This window comes from Panthera tigris, chromosome D4 (assembly GCF_018350195.1).
Source record: "Panthera tigris isolate Pti1 chromosome D4, P.tigris_Pti1_mat1.1, whole genome shotgun sequence".
Taxonomy (NCBI): Eukaryota; Metazoa; Chordata; class Mammalia; order Carnivora; family Felidae; genus Panthera; species Panthera tigris.
This window is the reverse complement of record NC_056672.1, coordinates 30,665,854-30,685,730: the sequence shown is the minus strand read 5'-3', so window position 1 is coordinate 30,685,730 and position 19,877 is coordinate 30,665,854. Positions and strand designations below refer to the sequence as shown.

General features: G+C 37.8%; 1 protein-coding gene across 1 annotated transcript in view; it reads right to left on the bottom strand.

Annotated features, from left to right (window-relative positions):
• Positions 1-7,108: 7,108 nt before the first annotated feature.
• Positions 7,109-19,877, bottom strand: part of LOC107178962 (zinc finger protein 658B-like) — a 41,983-nt gene continuing 29,214 nt past the window's right edge. The window contains 2 exon segments of the mRNA XM_042964481.1: positions 7,109-10,235; positions 10,237-13,171. Coding sequence (XP_042820415.1) covers positions 9,884-10,235; positions 10,237-13,171 — 3,287 coding nt within the window. The 3' untranslated portion in view covers positions 7,109-9,883.

Genomic DNA, 19,877 nt, shown 5'->3' with positions numbered 1-19,877 from the left:
ATTTCCTAGGATTATTCATTGCCCTTTTTTCCGTTTGAGCATTTAAAATTCCTGTAATTCATGGAGCACTTAAGACCCTCATAGAAGTAACTGAATGTTTACTTAACACTGGGGTCTAAGCCCCTTCTAATTTTGTGCAGCTTAACTCCTGGCAGGGGGCTGCCTGCACTATTTCAACATAAATCTAGAAGCAGGCAGTGGAAAGCTCCATGTTTTACCGTCATTGCATGTTCTGGGACAATTCCTCTAGACCAGCCCTGAACCCCGGAACTACTGCTATATTGGGTGTAGTGGCAGACTATCCTGTGCAGTGTAAGAGGTTTAGAAGCACCCTAGGCCTTCCTGCACTAGATTCCAGGCACTTTGAGTTGTGACAACCAAACTCCTTACCACTGATCTTGGGAGGCAAATAGCTGTTTCTAGAACAAGGTCTTCAAGTAGTGAACTCTCAACTTTCAGCCTCTTTTGAATTATATGGCATAGAATTTTGAATCGAGCCCCCATCACTTCAAAAGGTCATTTTATGTTCTGGCCTCCACCATTTCTGCTGTCTGTGGTCACTTACGTGGTTGTCCACACCTGTTTACTACCTTTTTTGGAATCTCTTATGATTTTATCTTTATCAGGGTACTGGTATAGTTTGCTTATTAGACTTATTTGGGTTTGCGGAAATTCTCTTTAATGTGTAAGGTATTTTTCACCAAATTTTGCACATATTCAACCACTATTTCTTCAAATAATTTGCCTGTCACATGAAATATTTTGTAACTCTCCTCTTCACTCAGTTACATGTTGGATCAGTTGATATTTTCCAAAGATAACTAAGGCCTTGTTTAAATTTTTTAAAACAATTTTCTTTCAAATTTTCAATTCATAACTGCTGATATACATCTATAATCTGCACTATATTATTAAACTCACCCCTGGCTTAACATTACACATACTTTTTCAGTTCTAGAATTTCCTTTTATTTTTATACTTGCCTTCTCTGCCGAGGTGCCCACCTGTTCCCTCATTTTTCTCCTTTGAACCTTCAAACATATTAGACAAGCAGCTTCAAAATCCATGTCTTGTAATTACAACATCTGGGTCAATTCAGACCATTTTTAGTAGCACTTATTTCTCTTCTTTTTGGGTCACATCATGCATGTCAGGAAATTACTGACTTAGGCTAAACACTTTACATAATATGTCATGGAGACTGTAGATGGGGTAACTTCCTAGGGCTGCTTTAACAAATTACCACAAACTTTGTGGCCTAAAACAGAAATTTAAAAATCAAGGTGTCAGCAGGGCCACACTCAAGATTATAGGATCCTTCCTTTCTTCTTCTAGCTTCTGGTGGATGCCAGTACTCCTCCATTTGCAGACACATCACTGCCTCTCTCTTCCTGTCTTCGGTGTCCTGGCATGTCCTGGTCTGTTTCTCATGAGGATTTAGGATTCAACCTAATCCAATATAATCTCATCTCAAACCTTACCTTAATTACACCCACAGACTCTATTTCCACTAAGGTTCTAAATGGACATCAAATTTGGGGAGACACTATTCAACTCACTCCACTGGATTATGCTGACTTCCAATATATAACATTTGAGTTTTGTTCAGGCCAGCAATTTGACTACCAGTGAACCCAACTGGATCTGTCAGACCTGTTACTTCTGTATCATTATGTCTAGTGTGGTCTGGAACACATTAATTCTATTATGGTCTACAACACTCAATTCTGACTTCAGTTCCTTTCACTAGGGTAGCATCTGAGCATTTTTCTTTTCTGCAAGGAGTCAAATAGTACATATTTTAGATGTTGTGAAGAGCCAAAGTGAAGGCTATTACACAGATCCTTAATGAGAAAAAATTTAGCCAAAATTGATAGTCATGAAATTCTAAGTTTAAAAATAAGTACAACTTTATGCAATACAGGTCTACTAATGAGAATTAAATTCTAAGATTAGAGGGGCGCCTGGGTGGCTCAGTCGGTTAAGCGTCTGACTTCAGCTCAGGTCACGATCTCGCGGTCCGTGAGTTCGAGCCCCGCGTCGGGCTCTGGGCTGATGGCCCGGAGCCTGGAGCCTGCTTCCGGTTCTGTGTCTCCCTCTCTCTCTGCCCCTCCCCCGTTCATGCTCTGTCTCTGTCTCAAAAATAAACGTTAAAAAAAAAAAAATTTTTTTAAAAAAATAAATTCTAAGATTAGAGTTCAAAGTTACTGTTCTATCAAAATTGCAAATGTTCACTTAATGCCTATCTGTAATGAGATTTTATATATTTCATCTTTAAAACGGTCTGTCCACACAGATACATACAAACAAATACTGAGTACTGCTTTTGACTGAGCATATTTATTACTAGGAAAAGTATTACAGAATTGTTTGAGATTTCTCTAGATATTTGCCTCTCAAGAGGTTATTATATTGCAGAATAATCACTTCCAATATTAGATAGCAGTTCCTCAAATATACAGAACTGAATAAATTTTTTAAAAATGTTTATTAATTTTTGAGAGAGAGAGACAGAGCATAAGCAGGAGAGGGGCAGAGAGAGAGGGAGACACAGAATCCAAAGCAGGCTCCAGGCTCTCAGCTGTCAGCACAGAGTCTGATGCAGGGCTTGAGCCCACGGACAGTGACACCATGACCAGAGCCAAAGTTGGACACTTAACCCACTGAGCCACCCAGGAGCCCCAAGAACTGAATACATTTTTAAGTAAGGAAATTTTCTTCATACTTGCATTAAAGTAAAAAAAAAAAAAAGCTATTAGAATAGTTTGATTCTGGAAAATGTGGGAATGGAGATCTTATTTGTTGACTACACAGTATATAGTGTTTGGATATCATTTATGACTCGTTGTTGAAATGACTACCACAGTACTTCACACAGAAGTACTGTTTTACCCTCTAACTTAAATCCAGAGAAATCAAGTCTGTGGCAAAAGCTAATTTGCAAAAATATGCACAGTCTATTAACAGTGCTAAGGGCCATTTTTCTTGTTCAGAAAAATTTTAATCATGGATATGAGCTCAAAAAAAATTCACAGTATTTACTGCTACTAAATCATTGGCAATCTGTGGTGGTAGTTCAAGTCAAAATATTCAGCTTCTAGTTCTGAAAAAAATTCATGGATCTCATTAAGTCCATGAGAGTAAGTGAAGTTTTACTGTTCACACAATTCATTAACTTGACATATTAAAATACTTTTGGCAATGTACCTTTTGATGAATAGAAATGAATAAGGTTTCTGGGGCACCCGGGTGACTCAGTTAAGCATCTGACTGGATTTCAGCTCAGGTCATGATCTCATGGTACATGGGATACCACATCAGGCTCTGCGCTGGTAATACAGAACCTGCTTGGGATTCTCTCTCCCTCTGCCCTTCCCCCTCTCTCTCAAAAATAAATAAACTTTAAAAAAAAAAAAAAAAAAAAAGAGGTGAGGCACCTGAGTGGCTCAGTCTGACTTCAGTTCAGGTTATGATCTCATGGTTTGTTGAGTTCAAGCCCCATGACGGGCTCTGTGCTGACAGCTCGGAGACTGGAGCCTGCTTCAGATTCTGTCTCCCTCTCTGTCTGCCCCTCCCGGGCTTGCACTCTGTCTCTCAAAACCAAATAAACATAATTTTTTTTAAAGGAAGTGAATACAGTTTCTAAACTTCCCCAACTACACCTTTTCCTGCTCTTCACATATTTTTACCACCATCAGTTGTTACTCATCCTGGCAGATTCCAGTTCAGGTTGAGTGCTTTCACAACTTGTTTTAAAATATTTTCAACTGTTTTTGTTCTACACAGACTGTTCATAGAGGTTAATTCTTCAGAGTTAAATCGATACCTTGAATAAACAGCAACAGAGCAGTACTGGTAATCAACTGTTGGTTCACCAACAGCCAAGGAAAGGCACCTAAAATATCTGATGTTTCTTTACTGTTAATGTTGCTCCCACTGTCCTCAACTCTTAAGGCATGTATCATCACCAAAAGAGAATCTTAAGAATCTTAAGTTTTTCTCTGGATTTGCAAATTCAACTGCTGCAATCACATACAATCTAATTAATTCATCATTACTGAAGTTTCCCTTTCCTGGCTAATAACCAAGCTATTGAAAACTTGGTTTAACAGCAACCACTTTTTCTTCTTTACCATGAGAATTAGGCAATGAAATGCTCTGTTTAAAATCTTCTTTCATGACAATTGCTTACCTGTGAGATGGGAGTATTCTGATGAGGGCTTTGTATAATGCCTATGCCTATGTACTACGTATGCACATAGTACACTTTGAACACATCTAGAATGTCACTACTTTCATTTCTAAAAGCACTGACAACCAGTTCAACAAAACCTACATCCCACTGTACTTTAAAAGTCAATTTTTCATCTTTTATTTTGACATGATATTCACCAGTAACTTTTTAAAATTTTGCAATATGGCACTTAAAGTGAAACACAAAATGCTGCCAGGTTATAACCGCAATGCTGGGATTTCTAATACTTTGGGCAGCAATGTGAAGCAACCCAAGTGCCACAATGAAAGTCTCTATGTTGCAACTATTAAACTGCTGTTGTAGTGTGAAAGTAGCCAGACAAATAAGCAAATTAAGATGCTTTTCAATAAAACTTTAAAATAAAAAAAACAATTTTTAACATCATTTCACCTGTAAAAAAATCCATTTAATTTTTTTTGCATTATGTAATAATATAAAACCATTCTTAGCCTGTAAGTTGTACAAAAACAGGCAATCGAACCAGACTTGACCCATAGACCTGTTTGTTGAGGCTGTTCTAGGATATAGTCCAGCTCCTCAGACATGATTTTCACTGAATGCTCAAGGTGCTCCTCAACAATGTATGGCCCCAAATGCCTACATCTCTCAGTACTACACATCTGATACCATTGTTTAGCTCTCAACCAAAAGATAGTATCTGCTAAACCTCATGGAACTTTAGCCTGCATATATTCACATCAACCCTAGGCCAAGGATCCACGTTTATTTGCAAAGAGATCCTTGGCATCATTGCCTGCATCCTTAACACACACTGACACACAGAGAACAGGTCTTCAATGGTTGTTTTGAGCTTTCTAAAGCATGTTGGTGCTAACCACATATAAGTAGTTTCACATATATATTTGCAATTCACCTACTTACCTTATACTGAAGATGTACTCACCGTGGCCTCCCATTCAAGATTCTAGCAGAGGAGCCTAAGCCTGAAAAAGAAGCAGCTGCCATCTATCTTGGCAACACACCCCAGATTCCTTCCTTCTAGGTGGGTTATATAGCTGGGTTGCCTGGTGTCCTGGTTACCTACAGTCAATTTAACAGGCAGGAAACTCGTAGTAATTCAACCAGGCACACATGGAAATGGTGACCTGGGTGAGCACTGAAAAGCTGAGAATGCTCTTCAAGCATATCATTGCATTGAACAGTGCAAAAACCTGTAAATAGGTTTATGTGCCTACAGTACTAAGAAAATGATATAAAAGCAGATAAACAAAATTTTATCTCACCAGGATCCCCAGGTGAATGTACCATTTGTTGGAACAATTTATAGAGACAGGAAAAAAAAAAAAAAAAAAGAGATCCATATGGGGGCACATGGGTGGCTCAGTCAGTTAAGTGTCTGACTTTGGCTCAGGTCATGATCTCATGATCTGTGGGTTGGAGTCCTGCATCAGGCTCTCCGCTGACAGTTCAGAGACTGGAGCCTACTTCCAATTATGTATCTCCCTCTCTCTCTCTGCACCTCCCCTGCTCATGCTCTAAAAAATAAACACTTAAAAAAAAAAAAACTTAAAAAAAGATCCATATGGTATGAAGAATCATTAATGCTTAGGGCTGATAACATTCTCTAGTGCATGAAGTGGTGTTGGGGAGCATCCTCTGGACATGTGCTCACAAAAAGGAAAAGCAGGAAAGACCTGACCTCGTATCATTAGGACTGTTTCTGGGTTTGTCAGGAACAAAACTAAACCAACTGGTTGACTTGGTTATGTCTCGTGGGTACCTGACATGAAATTAAATGCTATTCCAATCAGAATTCTAAAATCTGTTTAAAGGTGGCTTAAAATTCTAAGTATTTTAGAAAACCTTAAGATTTGGGTGGATAAAATGAATAAAGGACTTGGCCTATATATAATGTAAACTATTACAAAGACAGCTTAAACATTATCATGATCAGAAGGAGTAAAAAAGTGGTTTGAAAAAGCAAAATAACATTAGAAACATATCAAAGGACACAAGAGCTAATTTGAATGAAATTCTGCTGGCCTTATCTCAGATAATTTGAGCATAAAATAAATAAATATGTCAGTAACAAAAGTTAAAGATTATAATTTACCAAATGAAGAATCTGAGTATACAGACATAAATAAAAAATTGTAAAAAACAAAAAATTTCCATACCATGATATGCAGAGGAATAATGGGGAAAAAATTTCATGTTTTTGCAACTATAGTAATAATTGATTTGGGCAACATCAGAAATAAATGCTTAATGAGTGAAACTAAGAGGATATTTGTATGGCCTGAATGTATCATCTCACAAGATATTAAAGGATAAAATGAGTTTTGTGGAAACAAGGAAGATACTACATTAACCATATTATCCAATCAGTATGAATGGGACTAATCAGCAGCATGTGATTCCTGGTACAAAGTACTGAGATATCCTGAACACTTCTAGTACTACAAAAGGTATATAATATAATCAAAAAGAAACAGGAAACAAATCCTATTATTTACTTGGCAATAATCAAGAGTTGTGGTTAATAGCTAATGGTCATTCAGGATATTGCCAGTTCCTCCCATATGGCTTTTCTGATACATACCAACTTGCACTTTTCAAACGGTCATATTCATAGCCCGTGTTAGCTGAGATGTCTAGCATATGTGAGTTACAAACAGCACAGAGGTTTTTTTCTTCCTTACAAAAGTCAGACTGCTAGCAAAGGCAATTTTTCTTAAATTTTTTTTAACATTTATTCCTTTTTGAAGACAAAGACAGAGCAAGAGCATGGGTGGGGGGGAGAGGGGGATGGGCAACACAGAATCTGAAGCATGCTCCAGACCCTGAGTTGTCAGCACAGAGTCCTATGTGGGGCTCAAACTCACCAACCATGAGATCATGACCTGAGCCAAAGTTGGACGCTTAACTGACTGAGCCACCCAGGCGCCCCTCTGCACAGCAATTCTTGAGCCCACTTCCTTCCACGTGGTAGCACTCTTCCATCTTCAGTGTAGAGACAGGAGACCGCACAGAATATAAAGGATGAAGATGTCTTTCATGGGATTTTGTGGGGAATAAGCTTAGGAATTCCCTGAGCTTGCACCAATGGGTTAACAAGGCATAAAGAAATAGCCACAGGATGAACACATCCAAGATAAGGTAAACAAGATTAGGTAAACAGGGCAAAGGCCCCCAGGATAGGACATAGAAAGGTATAGAAACAGTAAATCTCAGAATGAAAACATCCACAATGTTTAGGTAATCTTAGGTAAACAAGCTTAGGTATTCAGGGCAGAAGCACCCCCAACTTAGTACAATAGCAGAAAGCAGTTTTCACAGGAAGAAAGGACCAAAATAGGTAAACAGGGCTATAGACCATAGCAGGGCGAAGGTGCCCAGAGAGGAGCTAATTAGCAAAAAAAAAAAAAAAGGTGCCTTATTGACCCTGAGGTAGCATACTTTATCTGTCTTATCCCCTAAGCTAGCTAAGATAAACAGATGTGGCGCCTCATGCCTGCTGTGAACAACCATCTGTCCGGCACCAGGACTTTGTTTTGTGTTGACCCAAACCCCTAACACTGCATATCTTCAATACCCTCTTTTTCCTCGTGTCCTTGAGTTAATCCATGGTTTCATTGTTTCTCTGTGCACACTTATAAGCCTTCTGACCCTCATAAAAATAGAGCAAAAGGCCCTTACTTGGGGTTGTCTCCTCCCGGACGTTAGCCTCTCTCACATTTTAATCCTGTGTCCACTCTCTTGCTGGACAAGAGAGAACTCCAGACCCAGAGTCTACGACAGGATTTATTTTAACACCAGCATCCACATTCTACTACATAGAATTTACTGTAGACTGATTTCCCAAATCCATTACCTTCATAAGATTTTTCATCTGGGTAATATACTATTAGGTCTCTACCACTCAATGCATTTTGTTGTCCAGAGAAAGGTGGCTTTTGGCTGAAGTTATCACACATTTATTACCTTCTAGATTTTCTTCATTCTCTTAGTGAGATTCAATCTTTTGACAAAAAAAAAAAAACAAAAAACCTTTCACATTATTACTTCCTGCATTTCTCCACAATGGAAGTTTACTGAGAGTTGAATTAACAGTGTTTCCTACATTCATTACCTCCAGTGGCTCTTTCCCCCAGAGAATTTCCTAATATCCAACAAGGTCTATATACTTGGTGGCTGAAAAACTATATGTACATTTCAAGTCTCCTTCCAGTGTAAGCTGTTGCTCTAGACTGAATGTATGTGTTTTTCCAAATTTCCTATGTTCAAACCTAATCCCCGATGTGCTGGTATTTTGAAGCGGAGGCCCTTGAAAGATGGTAGTAATGAGAGCAAAGTCCTCGTGAACAGCATTTGTGTCCTTTATAAGAGGTCCCAAAGTGCTCCCTTCCTCCTCATGAGGACAAAACATGGCCATCTGTGAACCAAGAAGTGGATCCTCACCAGACAACAAAATCGACAAGCACCTTGACCTTTGCCTTTCCAGTTTCTAGAACTAGCAAAAATAAATGCTTGCTATTTATGCCACCCAGTCTAGGATATTTTTCTGACAGCTGCCTCAACAGATTAAGACAGTTCTCTTATGAATAGTGAGGAACTTCCTGAGGAGCATCCATGTTCATTAGCTTAATAAGTTTTAGCCCCTTTCAGTTCTATCTTTTCTTAGCCCTGACTTGCGGCTGGAAAATCTCCCTGCATACATCATCTTTACACTTTCAACCTCTGAGTTCTCTCTGATGTTCTCAAAAGTATGATTTCTGGCTGAAAGCATTCCAAGACATTTACAGGGCTGTTTATATTGTTTAAATTATCTGATGTAATATAATATTTTGTCTGGATGAAAGTATTTCTAAATTCATTACATTCATATGATCAATTCCATGAGTTTTCTGACCCTGATGGTCAACTGCTGGTGGAAATCTTCCCTACATCCATCACAATTATATGGTTTCTCCCATGTGATGAAGGGGATCAGAATATACCCCCCCAAAACATGCCACTTTGGCATATGTATTATTTTGAACCAAAAGCAACTTAAAAACTGTAAACGCAAAAAATTCTCGCCCTCCCCCTATCCACCTAAAGGCAGGGCATAAATTTCTTTTTATGAAGGTGTTCCCCATCCCGTCTCCCAAAAGAAAAGAGATAGCACCAATATCTGCATAAACACACCTTACTGAAATAACCTTTGTGTTCCATTCATTTCCCATATATTTACTTTCCCACAATTTACCATCACTAAAAGCTCAAAACCCGTTTCCTTTGTCTGGACACTTCTTTGCAAATGTATTGCTCTTTTGTTAAAGTGGTATATAAGCTTCGAGGTCTGACCACCTCTTTTGGGTTTTCATTTGATTTCTGTGAGATCCCTCCATGTGTATATGAAATAAACTTTCTTTTCCTGTTAATGTCTTTAAATTTACATAGGCCCAGCCACTGAACCTGAAAGTAAAGCTATTTTTCTTCATCTTAGCTTTTTACATCTGACAACCCACTGAAAATCTTCCCACATTACCACATTTATCAGACTTCTCGCCTTTTGGAGTTTTCTAATGCTTTCATTAAGTTGAGACTCATTTCTGAGAATGAGGTTTCTCATAAGGTTAGAAAGTTAAATTGGAAATGAAAGCTTTCTCACGTTAATTACACTCAGCATTTCTTCCTTGCATGCATTCTCTGATGTGCTATGAGGACCGATTTCCAAACAAAACTCTTCTCACACTCAACACATTCATAGGGTTTCTCCCCTGTGTGAGTTCTCTGATGTATTCTCAAGTAGTGTTTGTAGGTGAAAGCTCTCCCACATCCATTACATTCATATGGCTTCTCCTGTGTATGCCTCCTTAAGTGCATTCTGAGGACGGACTTCCAGACGAAAATTTTACCACATTCAATACATTCATTGAGTTTCTCCCCTGTGTGAATTCTCTGATGTCCTCTGAGGCGTGACACGCAGGTGTAAGCTTTTCCACATTCGTTACATTCATATGGTTTTTCCCCTGTGACTTCTTTGATGTATTATAAGGCTTGACTTCTGGGTGAAAGTCTTCCCACAGTCATTACATTCATGAAGTTTCTCACCTGTGTGAGTTCTCTGATGTAGTTCAAGGCTTGACTTCCAGGTATAACCTTTCCCACACTCATTACATTCATAGGGCTTCTCCTGTGTATGCCTCCTCTGATGTGTTCTCAGCAATGACTTCCAGAGGAATGTTCTCCCACATTCTATACATTTATAGGGTTTCTTCGTTGTGTGGATTTTCTGATGTCCTCGGAGGCGTGACATGCAGGTGAAAGCTTTCCCACATTCATTACATTCATGGGGTTTTTCCCCAGTGTGATTTCTCTGATGTATTATAAGGCTTGACTTCTGGGTGTAAGCTTTCCCACACTCATTACATTTATAGGGTTTCTCCCCAGTGTGAATTCTCTGATGTATTCTAAAGTGGTGTTTGTACGTGAAAGCTCTCCCACATTCATTACATTCGTATGGCTTCTCCTGTGTATGCCTCCTCCAGTGCATTCTCAGGATTGACTTCCAGATGAAAGTTTTACCACATTCAATACACTCATAAAGTTTCTCCCCTGTGTGAATTCTCTGATGTCCTCTGAGGCGTGACATGCAGGTGTAAGCTTTTCCACATTCATTACATTCATAGGGTTTCTCTCCTGTGTGAGTTCTCTGATGTATTATAAGGCTTGACTTCTGGGTGAAAGTCTTCCCACAGTGATTACATTCATGGGGCTTCTCCCCTGTGTGAGTTCTCTGATGTAGTTCAAGGTTTGACTTCCAGGTATAAGCTTTCCGACATACATTACATTCATAGGGTTTCTCTCCTGTGTGAATTCTCTGATGTATTCTCAGGAATGACTTCCAGAGGAAGGTTTTCCCACATTCTATACATTCATAGGGTTTCTCTCCTGTGTGGATTTTCTGATGTCCTCGGAGGCGTGACATGCAGGTGAAAGCTTTCCCACATTCATTACATTTGTGGAGTCTGTCTGCTGTGTGAGTTCTCTGATGTAGTGCAAGACTTGACTTCCAGGTGTAAGCTTTCCCACACTCATTACATTTATAGGGTTTTTCCCCTGTGTGACTTTTCCGATGTATTACAAGGCTTGACTTCTGAGTGAAAGCTTTCTGACATTCATTACATTCATAGGGCTTCTCCCCTGTGTGAGTTCTCTGATGTAGTTCAAGGCTAGACTTCCAGCTGTAAGCTTTCCCACATTCATTACATTCATAGGGTTTCTCCCCTGTGTGAGTTCTCTGATGTATTGCAAGGCTTGACCTCCGGGTGAAAGCCTTCCCACACTCATTACATTCATGGGGTTTCTGCCCTGTGTGCTTTTTCTGATGTGCTCTGAGTTGTGACATGTAGGTAAAAGCTCTCCCACATTCATTACATGCATAAGGTTTCTCCCCTGTGTGAATTCTCCAATGTATCTTCAGGATTTTCTCCCAGAGGAAAGTTTTCCCACATTCTATACATCGATAGGGCTTCCTCCCTGTATGAGTTCTCTCATGTCTTCTAAGGTGCGACATGCAGGTGAAAGTTTTCCCACATTCATTACATTCATATAGATTTTCCCCTGTGTGAGTTCTCTGATGCATTCCAAGGCTTGCCTTATGGCTGAAAGTTTTACCCGATTTAATACATCCATAGGATTTCTCCACTGCATGAATTCTCTGATGTCCTCTGAAGTGTTGTTGGTAGGCCAAAGACTTCCCACATTCATTACATTCATAGAGTTTCTCTCCTGTGTGAGTTCTCTGATGTATTCCAAGGCTTGACTTCTGGGTGAAAGTTTTCCCACATTCATTACATTCATAGGGTTTCTCCCCTGTGTGAATTGTCTGATGCACTCTGAGGCATGCCATATAGGTAAAAGCTTTCCTGCGTCCTTTACATTTATAGGGTTTCCCCGCTCTGTGTTTTCTCTGATGCCCTACTAGGGATGATTTCCTGGAAAAAGCTCTCCCACATTCATTACATTCATAGGGCTTCTCACTTGTGGGAGTTCTTTGATGTACAATGAGGGATGAACTTCTAGAGAAAGATTCTTGACATTCATTGCTCTCATACTGTTTTTGTCTCCTGGGAATTCTCTGATGTAGACTGAAAGCCGACTGAGAACTGAAAGTTTCCCTATAAGTGTCATTATCACAAGATGTCTCTATTGTGGGAGTCCTCTCTTGCACTGTAATTGCTAAATTGTGGTTTAAGTTTTTTCCACATTCAAAGGATTTCACTCCTGTGTGAGTTCTCTGATATTCTCTGAAATGTGCTTTTTGACCTAAAGTTTTCTCTCCTGTTTCAGTTCTCTGAAGTGGAGTAACCTTACTAAAACTGTTCCCGGTTTTAATACATGCATCTTCATCAAATTCAGAATGACTCTTCTCTATGTGAATATTTGGAGAGACCATGTTTGATTTATCACATAAGTTTTTTCCAAATTTATAAGATCCCTCTTGTATGTGGGCACTCTTACATTTAATGGAAGTTGCCTTATCATGGAAAGCATTATCATGTTCATTATGTTCAAAAGACTGCCCCAAAATCTGAAAAGTCTGATCCTGAATAAGTTCCTCCACATGACTAAACACTTGCAAATCTTGATTGTAATCAAAATATTTCTCTCCACTATTCGTTCTCTCATTGCTAGTATTGAAAGAAGATGCATTAAACTCATAAGCCTCTTTGGTTAAGTAACTATATGGGGTCAAAAGATAGAGATCCAAGCATGTAGGAACATCAGTGTCACATTTAGAGATCATTTTTCTTGAAGGAAAAATGTCTATGCCCCGATGAACTGGTTTTCCTGAAATTTTATCTTGCTCTGTAGTTAATGTTTTCTTGTTGTTGAATAAGACTTGACAGAAATATTTGTGTTGGCTTTCCTGGCTCTTCTCTAAAAGACCAAGTTGGCAGTCTCCTAAAAATGAGAAAGTTAAAAATTCCTTATGAAACTTAAAATTTTTATATAAAAAGGACTTATATACAAATGCCCTATTAAGTTATTGACATTTTTGTTTCCGGCTAAGTCTCCCAACAACACAGTATACAATACAGTACATATTAACTATATTCACTTTCCTTCAGGGAGAGATCCCACTGTAGTGGAAAAGGAGTAGGGAGAGAATCTGGAAGTGAATATCATAAGGATTTGGCATTTAGATTATATAACTTTCAAACTTGGGAAGAGAAGTGGGTATAAACAAAAGGAATGATGAATTGGGAATGTAAGGGTTTTAAGAGAGTTGGTTACTAGCAACAGGAAAATCAAGAGGAGAATGAATTCAAACTGAGAATTTAAAAAATCATGCCCAAGGGTTTCATAAGGGTTCCAGCAGAGACAGGGTATGAATTAAGGCCACCATCAGAATCTATTTCTTATACTATCAAATATATAGATTAAAATGGAGGGACACTCATTATGTAACATGCTTCCATTTGGAGGGACCCTATTTCCATTCCACATATAAACACCAAGAATTCATGGCACAAATATCTCCTCTCCTTATTCTCAAAACCATAAATGCCCCATATAAAGTGTAAAAGAGACTGGAGGAAGACATGTTTTCACCTGGATTAGACTCAACGTTCTGGTATTTTGGTTTGTATTAGTTTGTTCAAAAGTAAACCTTTATTGACACCAAATCCAAAGTTTCACCTTTTCACGTGCACACTCATGTTCTTGAAACTAGTTTTAACCTTGTCCCATATTTAACTCAGCTTTCTATGTACTTTTCAACATATCTGGTCTACCAACTGTGAGAACCTTAAGAATCACATTTCAATCTGCTCCCTTAAATTATGGAAATATCTATTATATTTACCTATCATTAAAAAATACTGTATATATTTGACTATAACCATCCTGCTACCCATACTCTATGTAATGTCAGGCCTCTGCTAAACCTAAGATGGTCCAGAGCCCACTACCTGGGGATGGTGAGGGGGGTGGGAGGGTGAGGAGAATGAAAGAGTTAAGAGGTATCTTTCTAGAAAACAAAATTTTACACTACCTGCATATACTTAAGAAGTTGAAACTATCACTCTACAATTCTATAAGACCAGAATATTTTCAGCAATGTCTCGTCAGGCTACCTTCCCCCATTTAGGGAGGGAAACTCAAAAAACAATCTTACACTTACCTTCTTTCCTAATTTACACCACATTTCTGACTTTGCATGAGTCTTAATCTAGATATCCTTCAGGGAAAAATATAAAATATATTTGTATAGTCAAATCTAAAAATTACCTAGGTTGGGAATGCAAGCTGGTGCAAGCCACTCTGGAAAACAGTATGGAGGTTCCTCAAAAAATTAAAAACAGAACTACCCCACGACCCAGCAATTGCACTACTAGGCATTTATCCACGGGATACAGGTGTGCCATTTCAAAGGGACACATGCACCCCCATGTTTATAACAGCACTATCAACAATAGCCAAAGTATGGAAAGAGCCCAAATGTCCCTCAATGGATGAATGGATAAAGAAGAGGTGGTATAGATATACAATGGAGTATTACTCGGCAATCAAAAAGAATGAAATCTTGCCATTTGCAACTACATCGATGGAACTGGAGGGTATTATGCTAAGTGAAATTAGTCAGAGAAAGACAAAAATCATATGACTTCACGCATATGAGGACTTTAAGATACAAAACATATGACCATAAGGGAAGGGGAACAAAAATAATATAAAAACAGGGAGGGGGACAAAACAGAAGAGACTCATAAATATGGAGAACAAACTGAGGGTTACTGGAGGGGATGTGGGGGGGGGGGGTGGGCGAAAAGGGTAAGGGGCACTAAGGAATCTACTCCTGAAATTATTGTTGCACTATATGCTAACTAATTTGGATGTAAATTTTAAAAAATAAAAAAGAAAATTTAAAAAAAAGAGAAAAAAAATTACCGAGGTATAAACCTAAAATACCACATACAGGATCTGTGTACTGAAAGTCACAAAACACTAATGAAAGAAATCTACATAAAGATCTAACCTTAGATCTAGAAAGATCTAAATAAATGGAGAAACAAGCTTTGTTGTGGACTATAAGAGTCAATCTACTAAAGAAAATTTCCCCAAAATTGTTCTATACATTTAATGCACATCCTACCAAAATTCCAGCAAGATTCGTTTTATATATATATAGATAATCTTGTTCTAAACTATATATAAAAAGGCAAAGAAACCACAATAGCTGAAAAAATTTTGTCAAAGAAGAATAAAGTCTATGATATGTTAGGCCTTATTAAGTAGCTATAGTAATCAAGAGTGTGGTACTGACAAGGAAATGTAAACATAGATCAATGAAAACAGAAAAGAAAACCAAAAATCTAAATATGGCCTTTTGTAGCAACGTGGATGGAACTGGAGAGTGTGATGCTAAGTGAAATAAGCCATACAGAGAAAGACAGATACCATATGGTTTCACTCTTATGTGGATCCTGAGAAACTTAACAGAAGACCATGGGGGAGGGGAAGGAAAAAAAAAAAAAAGAGGTTAGAGTGGGAGAGAGCCAAAGCATAAGAGACTGTTAAAAACTGAGAACAAACTGAGGGTTGATGGGGGGTGGGAGGGAGGGGAGGGTGGGTGATGGGTATTGAGGAGGGCACCTTTTGGGATGAGCACTGGGTGTTGCATGGAAACCAATCTGACAATAAATTTCATATAAAAAAAAAAAAAAAAAAAAGAAAACCAAAAATCTGACCAACACAGTCCATGGATTTTTGACTAAGGTATAAAAGCAATTCAATGAAAGGACAGTTTTTTTTCAACAAATGGTAAACAACCGGACATCCATAGGCAAAAATATTAATATGGATTTAAATGTAAAGCATAAAACTATAAAACTTTTGAGAGGGAAAAAAAAAGAAAAAGTTTGAGACCCAGGGCTAGGCAAGGAGTTCTTAGAAGAAATAATAATCCATTCTAAAAGAAATGCATTAAATAGGATTTCATCAAAATGAAAAATGTTTGTACTATGAAAGACCTACAGAAAATATTTGCAAGCCACATATCCAACAAGTCCATTTTATAACGGACAAAAGACAGAACAGGTATTTCACTAAAGAAGGATATACATATAGCACATAAGCACATAAATAGCCATCCAACATTATTAGCCATTAGGGAAGCAGAAACTAAATTTCACTACACAAGATATCACAATAAGATATCACTATAAACCTACTGAAACAGATAAAAAATAGAAATAATAGCAAATGCTGGTGATGATTCAGAAAAAAAATGTATCTCACACCGTGATGTTAAGAATGTAAACGGTACAGCCTCTCCAGAAAATCAGTGGCAATATCTTTTTAAATTAAAAATGTGCCTACCCCATGAACCTGAAATTGCAACTTTTGGGTACTTATCCCGGAGAAATGAAAATTATGTTCACACAAAAAATATACATACAAATACCCACAGCTGCCTTATTTATAACAGAGAAATACTGGAAACAACCCAAGTATCCTTCCATGGGTTAATAAATGAAGAAACTTTGGCACATCATACAATGGAGTACTACTCAGCCTTAAAAAAGAATGAAATTGATACATGGGGTGGGGGGGGGGGCACATGGGTGGCTCAGTCGATTAAGCATCTGACTTCCAATTCAAGAAATTCAACTTTAAGATTGTGTTCCTGTAGGGATGCCTGGGTGTTTCAGTTGGTTAAGCATCTGACTGGCTCAGGTCATGATCTCACAGTTTGTGAGTTCAAGTCCTGCATCAGGGTCTGTGCTAACACCTCAGAGCCTGGAGCCTGCTTCACATTCCGTGTCTCCCTCTCTCTCTGCCCCTCCCCTGTTCATGCTCTGTCTCTCTCTCTCTCTCTCTCTCTCTCAAAAATAAGTAAACATTAAAAAAAAATTTTTTTAATAAAAAAGAAATTGATACATGGAATAATTTAAATTTCAAATGGATTATGATTGGTACAAAAAAGCAAATCTCAAAATGTTATATGATGCATGATTCCATTTATTTCTTGAAATGGCAAAACTATAGAAATAGAGAGATTAGTGGTTACCAGGGGAGACAAAGGCAACCACTTGGGGGGTGGGGTGGGGGAGCGTGAATACAAAAAGGCAGCACCAGCGTTCTTTTATGGTAATGTTCACAATTTTGTATCTTAACTGTGGTGGCAGTTACATAAACCTATTCGTGGGCTATAACTGCACAGAGGTATGTGTGTGTGTACATTAGCAATAATGTACCAACATTAGTTTCCTGGTTTTGATACTCTACTACAGCTACCAGGATGTCACCACTGGAGGAAGGTGGTTGAAGGGTACCCTAAGTATTTGCACTATTTTTGCTACTTCCTCTGATCTACACTATTTCAAATAAAAATTAAAGAAATACTAGAATTAATCAGGTTTCTTTAATGTGTTACTATTTCAAGAGTTCCATGGAAAGACAGACAAATCAGAAGAGATGCTCACCCTGCTTTGTGTTGAATTTGAACATGTAAAATATTATTAATACAAATATTTTGGAAATTGTATGCAAAATAAATTTGTATAGATCTGTCAATGCCTTCACTGTTCAAAACATTCACAGAAAATTAAACAGAAACTTCTAACAAGTTTTCCTATATTTATCAGAGTGCTGACAATACTTTCCATAATATTAGCCAATAAAAGTATAGAATGGTCAGTTATTTGTTATGATTTTCAATGTTTCCTTGGCCAAAATTTTACTTATTTACACCTCTAGTATCTTTCAGGTCAGTAATTTTCAACTGGGAATGGATTTCAGACTTACTTCCCTGAGCTCTACTCCAGACTTACTGAATCTCTTTACTTGATATTCATATACATTAATGGTATATTATTGATGTATTATGTCTCAGGATTACTGCTGTATGACAAGATTTCCCTCTATAAAATTTTATTCATGCATTTTAATGAATCAAATGTAATATTCACTTCTTTGTAAAAAGGCTTATTACACTGTCATTAAAGAAATTTTGCCTTAAACTGTTCTTTAAAAATAGCTTTATTAGGTTTTTCTATCACAGAAATAATCAAATTTCCTTGTCAGTGCATTATTCTTATTACGAACCTACATCAGACTTTTCCCACTTGAAAATTAGTAACAAATTAGCCACAGCCATTACAATTCTGATATGTAAAGGTGGTTTCTGTTTAACTCTGATGCTTGCTTGAAAGCTCTGCTATAAGCTAGACCAGAAGAATTTGTGCCATCAACAAAGGACAATCTCGGAGCTCAGGAAAAAGACTGTGCTAAGTGAGTCAAACTACTGACACCTCAGTGAGAAGACTCTTACAAACATGCTTTTGAGCTTACATCATTTAGAAAACTTTCAGGTCATTAAGGTACACTGAGTAAGAATTTATATATTTTTTCTAGTTAAGAAGCACACAATCTCTGGGCACCTGGGTGGCTCAGTCAGTTAAGCATCCGACTCTTGATCTGGGCTCAGGTCATGATCTCATGGTCATGAGACTGAGCCCCAAATCAGGCTCCACACTTCCCGTGGAGCCTGCTTAAGATTCTCTCTCTCCCTCTGCCCCTTTCCCCCACTCACACTTTCTCCTCTCAAAAAAAAAAACCAAAAAAGCACAATTTCATGAGACTGGTAACCCACGATACAGCAGAATAAGTAATTACATGTAACTAAATAATTACATGTTAATTATATATAACTGATAGGGGAACAAAAACCTAACTTGGGCATCTGCATTTGGGATAGTGCTTTCAGTATGCATCAATATGAAATACCTCTCCTCTATCTGGTTTTGGAGTTAGTCCACTATGCAATTGTAAAGTATTTATTTATATTACATACTAGGGTATAGAAGAATAAATCTTTTTAGTGGATTTCTAGGCAGGGAAAAGTGCTCTTTGGAAGATTACAAAAAGGAGAAATTAAAGTAAACTAAAATGTTGCATGATCATTTTATAGAAGAAGGCATCTTACCCAAAACTTACAATGTGCAGTAATGAAAAGAGAGAGAGAGGGATCTTAAATTTGGGTCAGGCATGCTAAGCAATTTAATGAGTTTATTTAAGAACTTGTATGGAAAAAACATATAATGATGAAAAGTGACATGTAGAAGAATGTCACATGGATGGATAATACTTAGGAGACTGGATTGTGTAAGCCCTGACATCATGGCAGGCAACAGAAAAAATACAAGAGGGGTTCATAATTTAATAGTCACTAAAAGTAACTGCTTTACATTTCATATGTTAAGTATTATGTAAACCCTATGTTTATGTGCCACATAGGTTATTTGGTCACTTCGGAGCAAGATGAACTTGATGCATTATGTAACAATTAACTTGAACTAGGAATAAGAATAATCAAGGTGTTATAGAGCAGGGCTATAGTTTTGGGTAATGTCATAGGCAGTGAGAATATGAAAAGATTAAGTACAAAGGAAAACTACAATGTTGGGAAGTGCTGAAAGATCAGTATGAGGATGACAGAGATAGTCAATTCAGAAATTGAAAGTGATTTCCTGATAGGAGGATAGTAGGAAAAACATGAGAGCGTGAGAGTAGGACAAAACTTATGGAAGAAGTTATGCAAGCAGGACAGTAGGACCAAATATTATGAAAGAAGTGGAAAAAGACAAGGATTTTTGAATTGTGA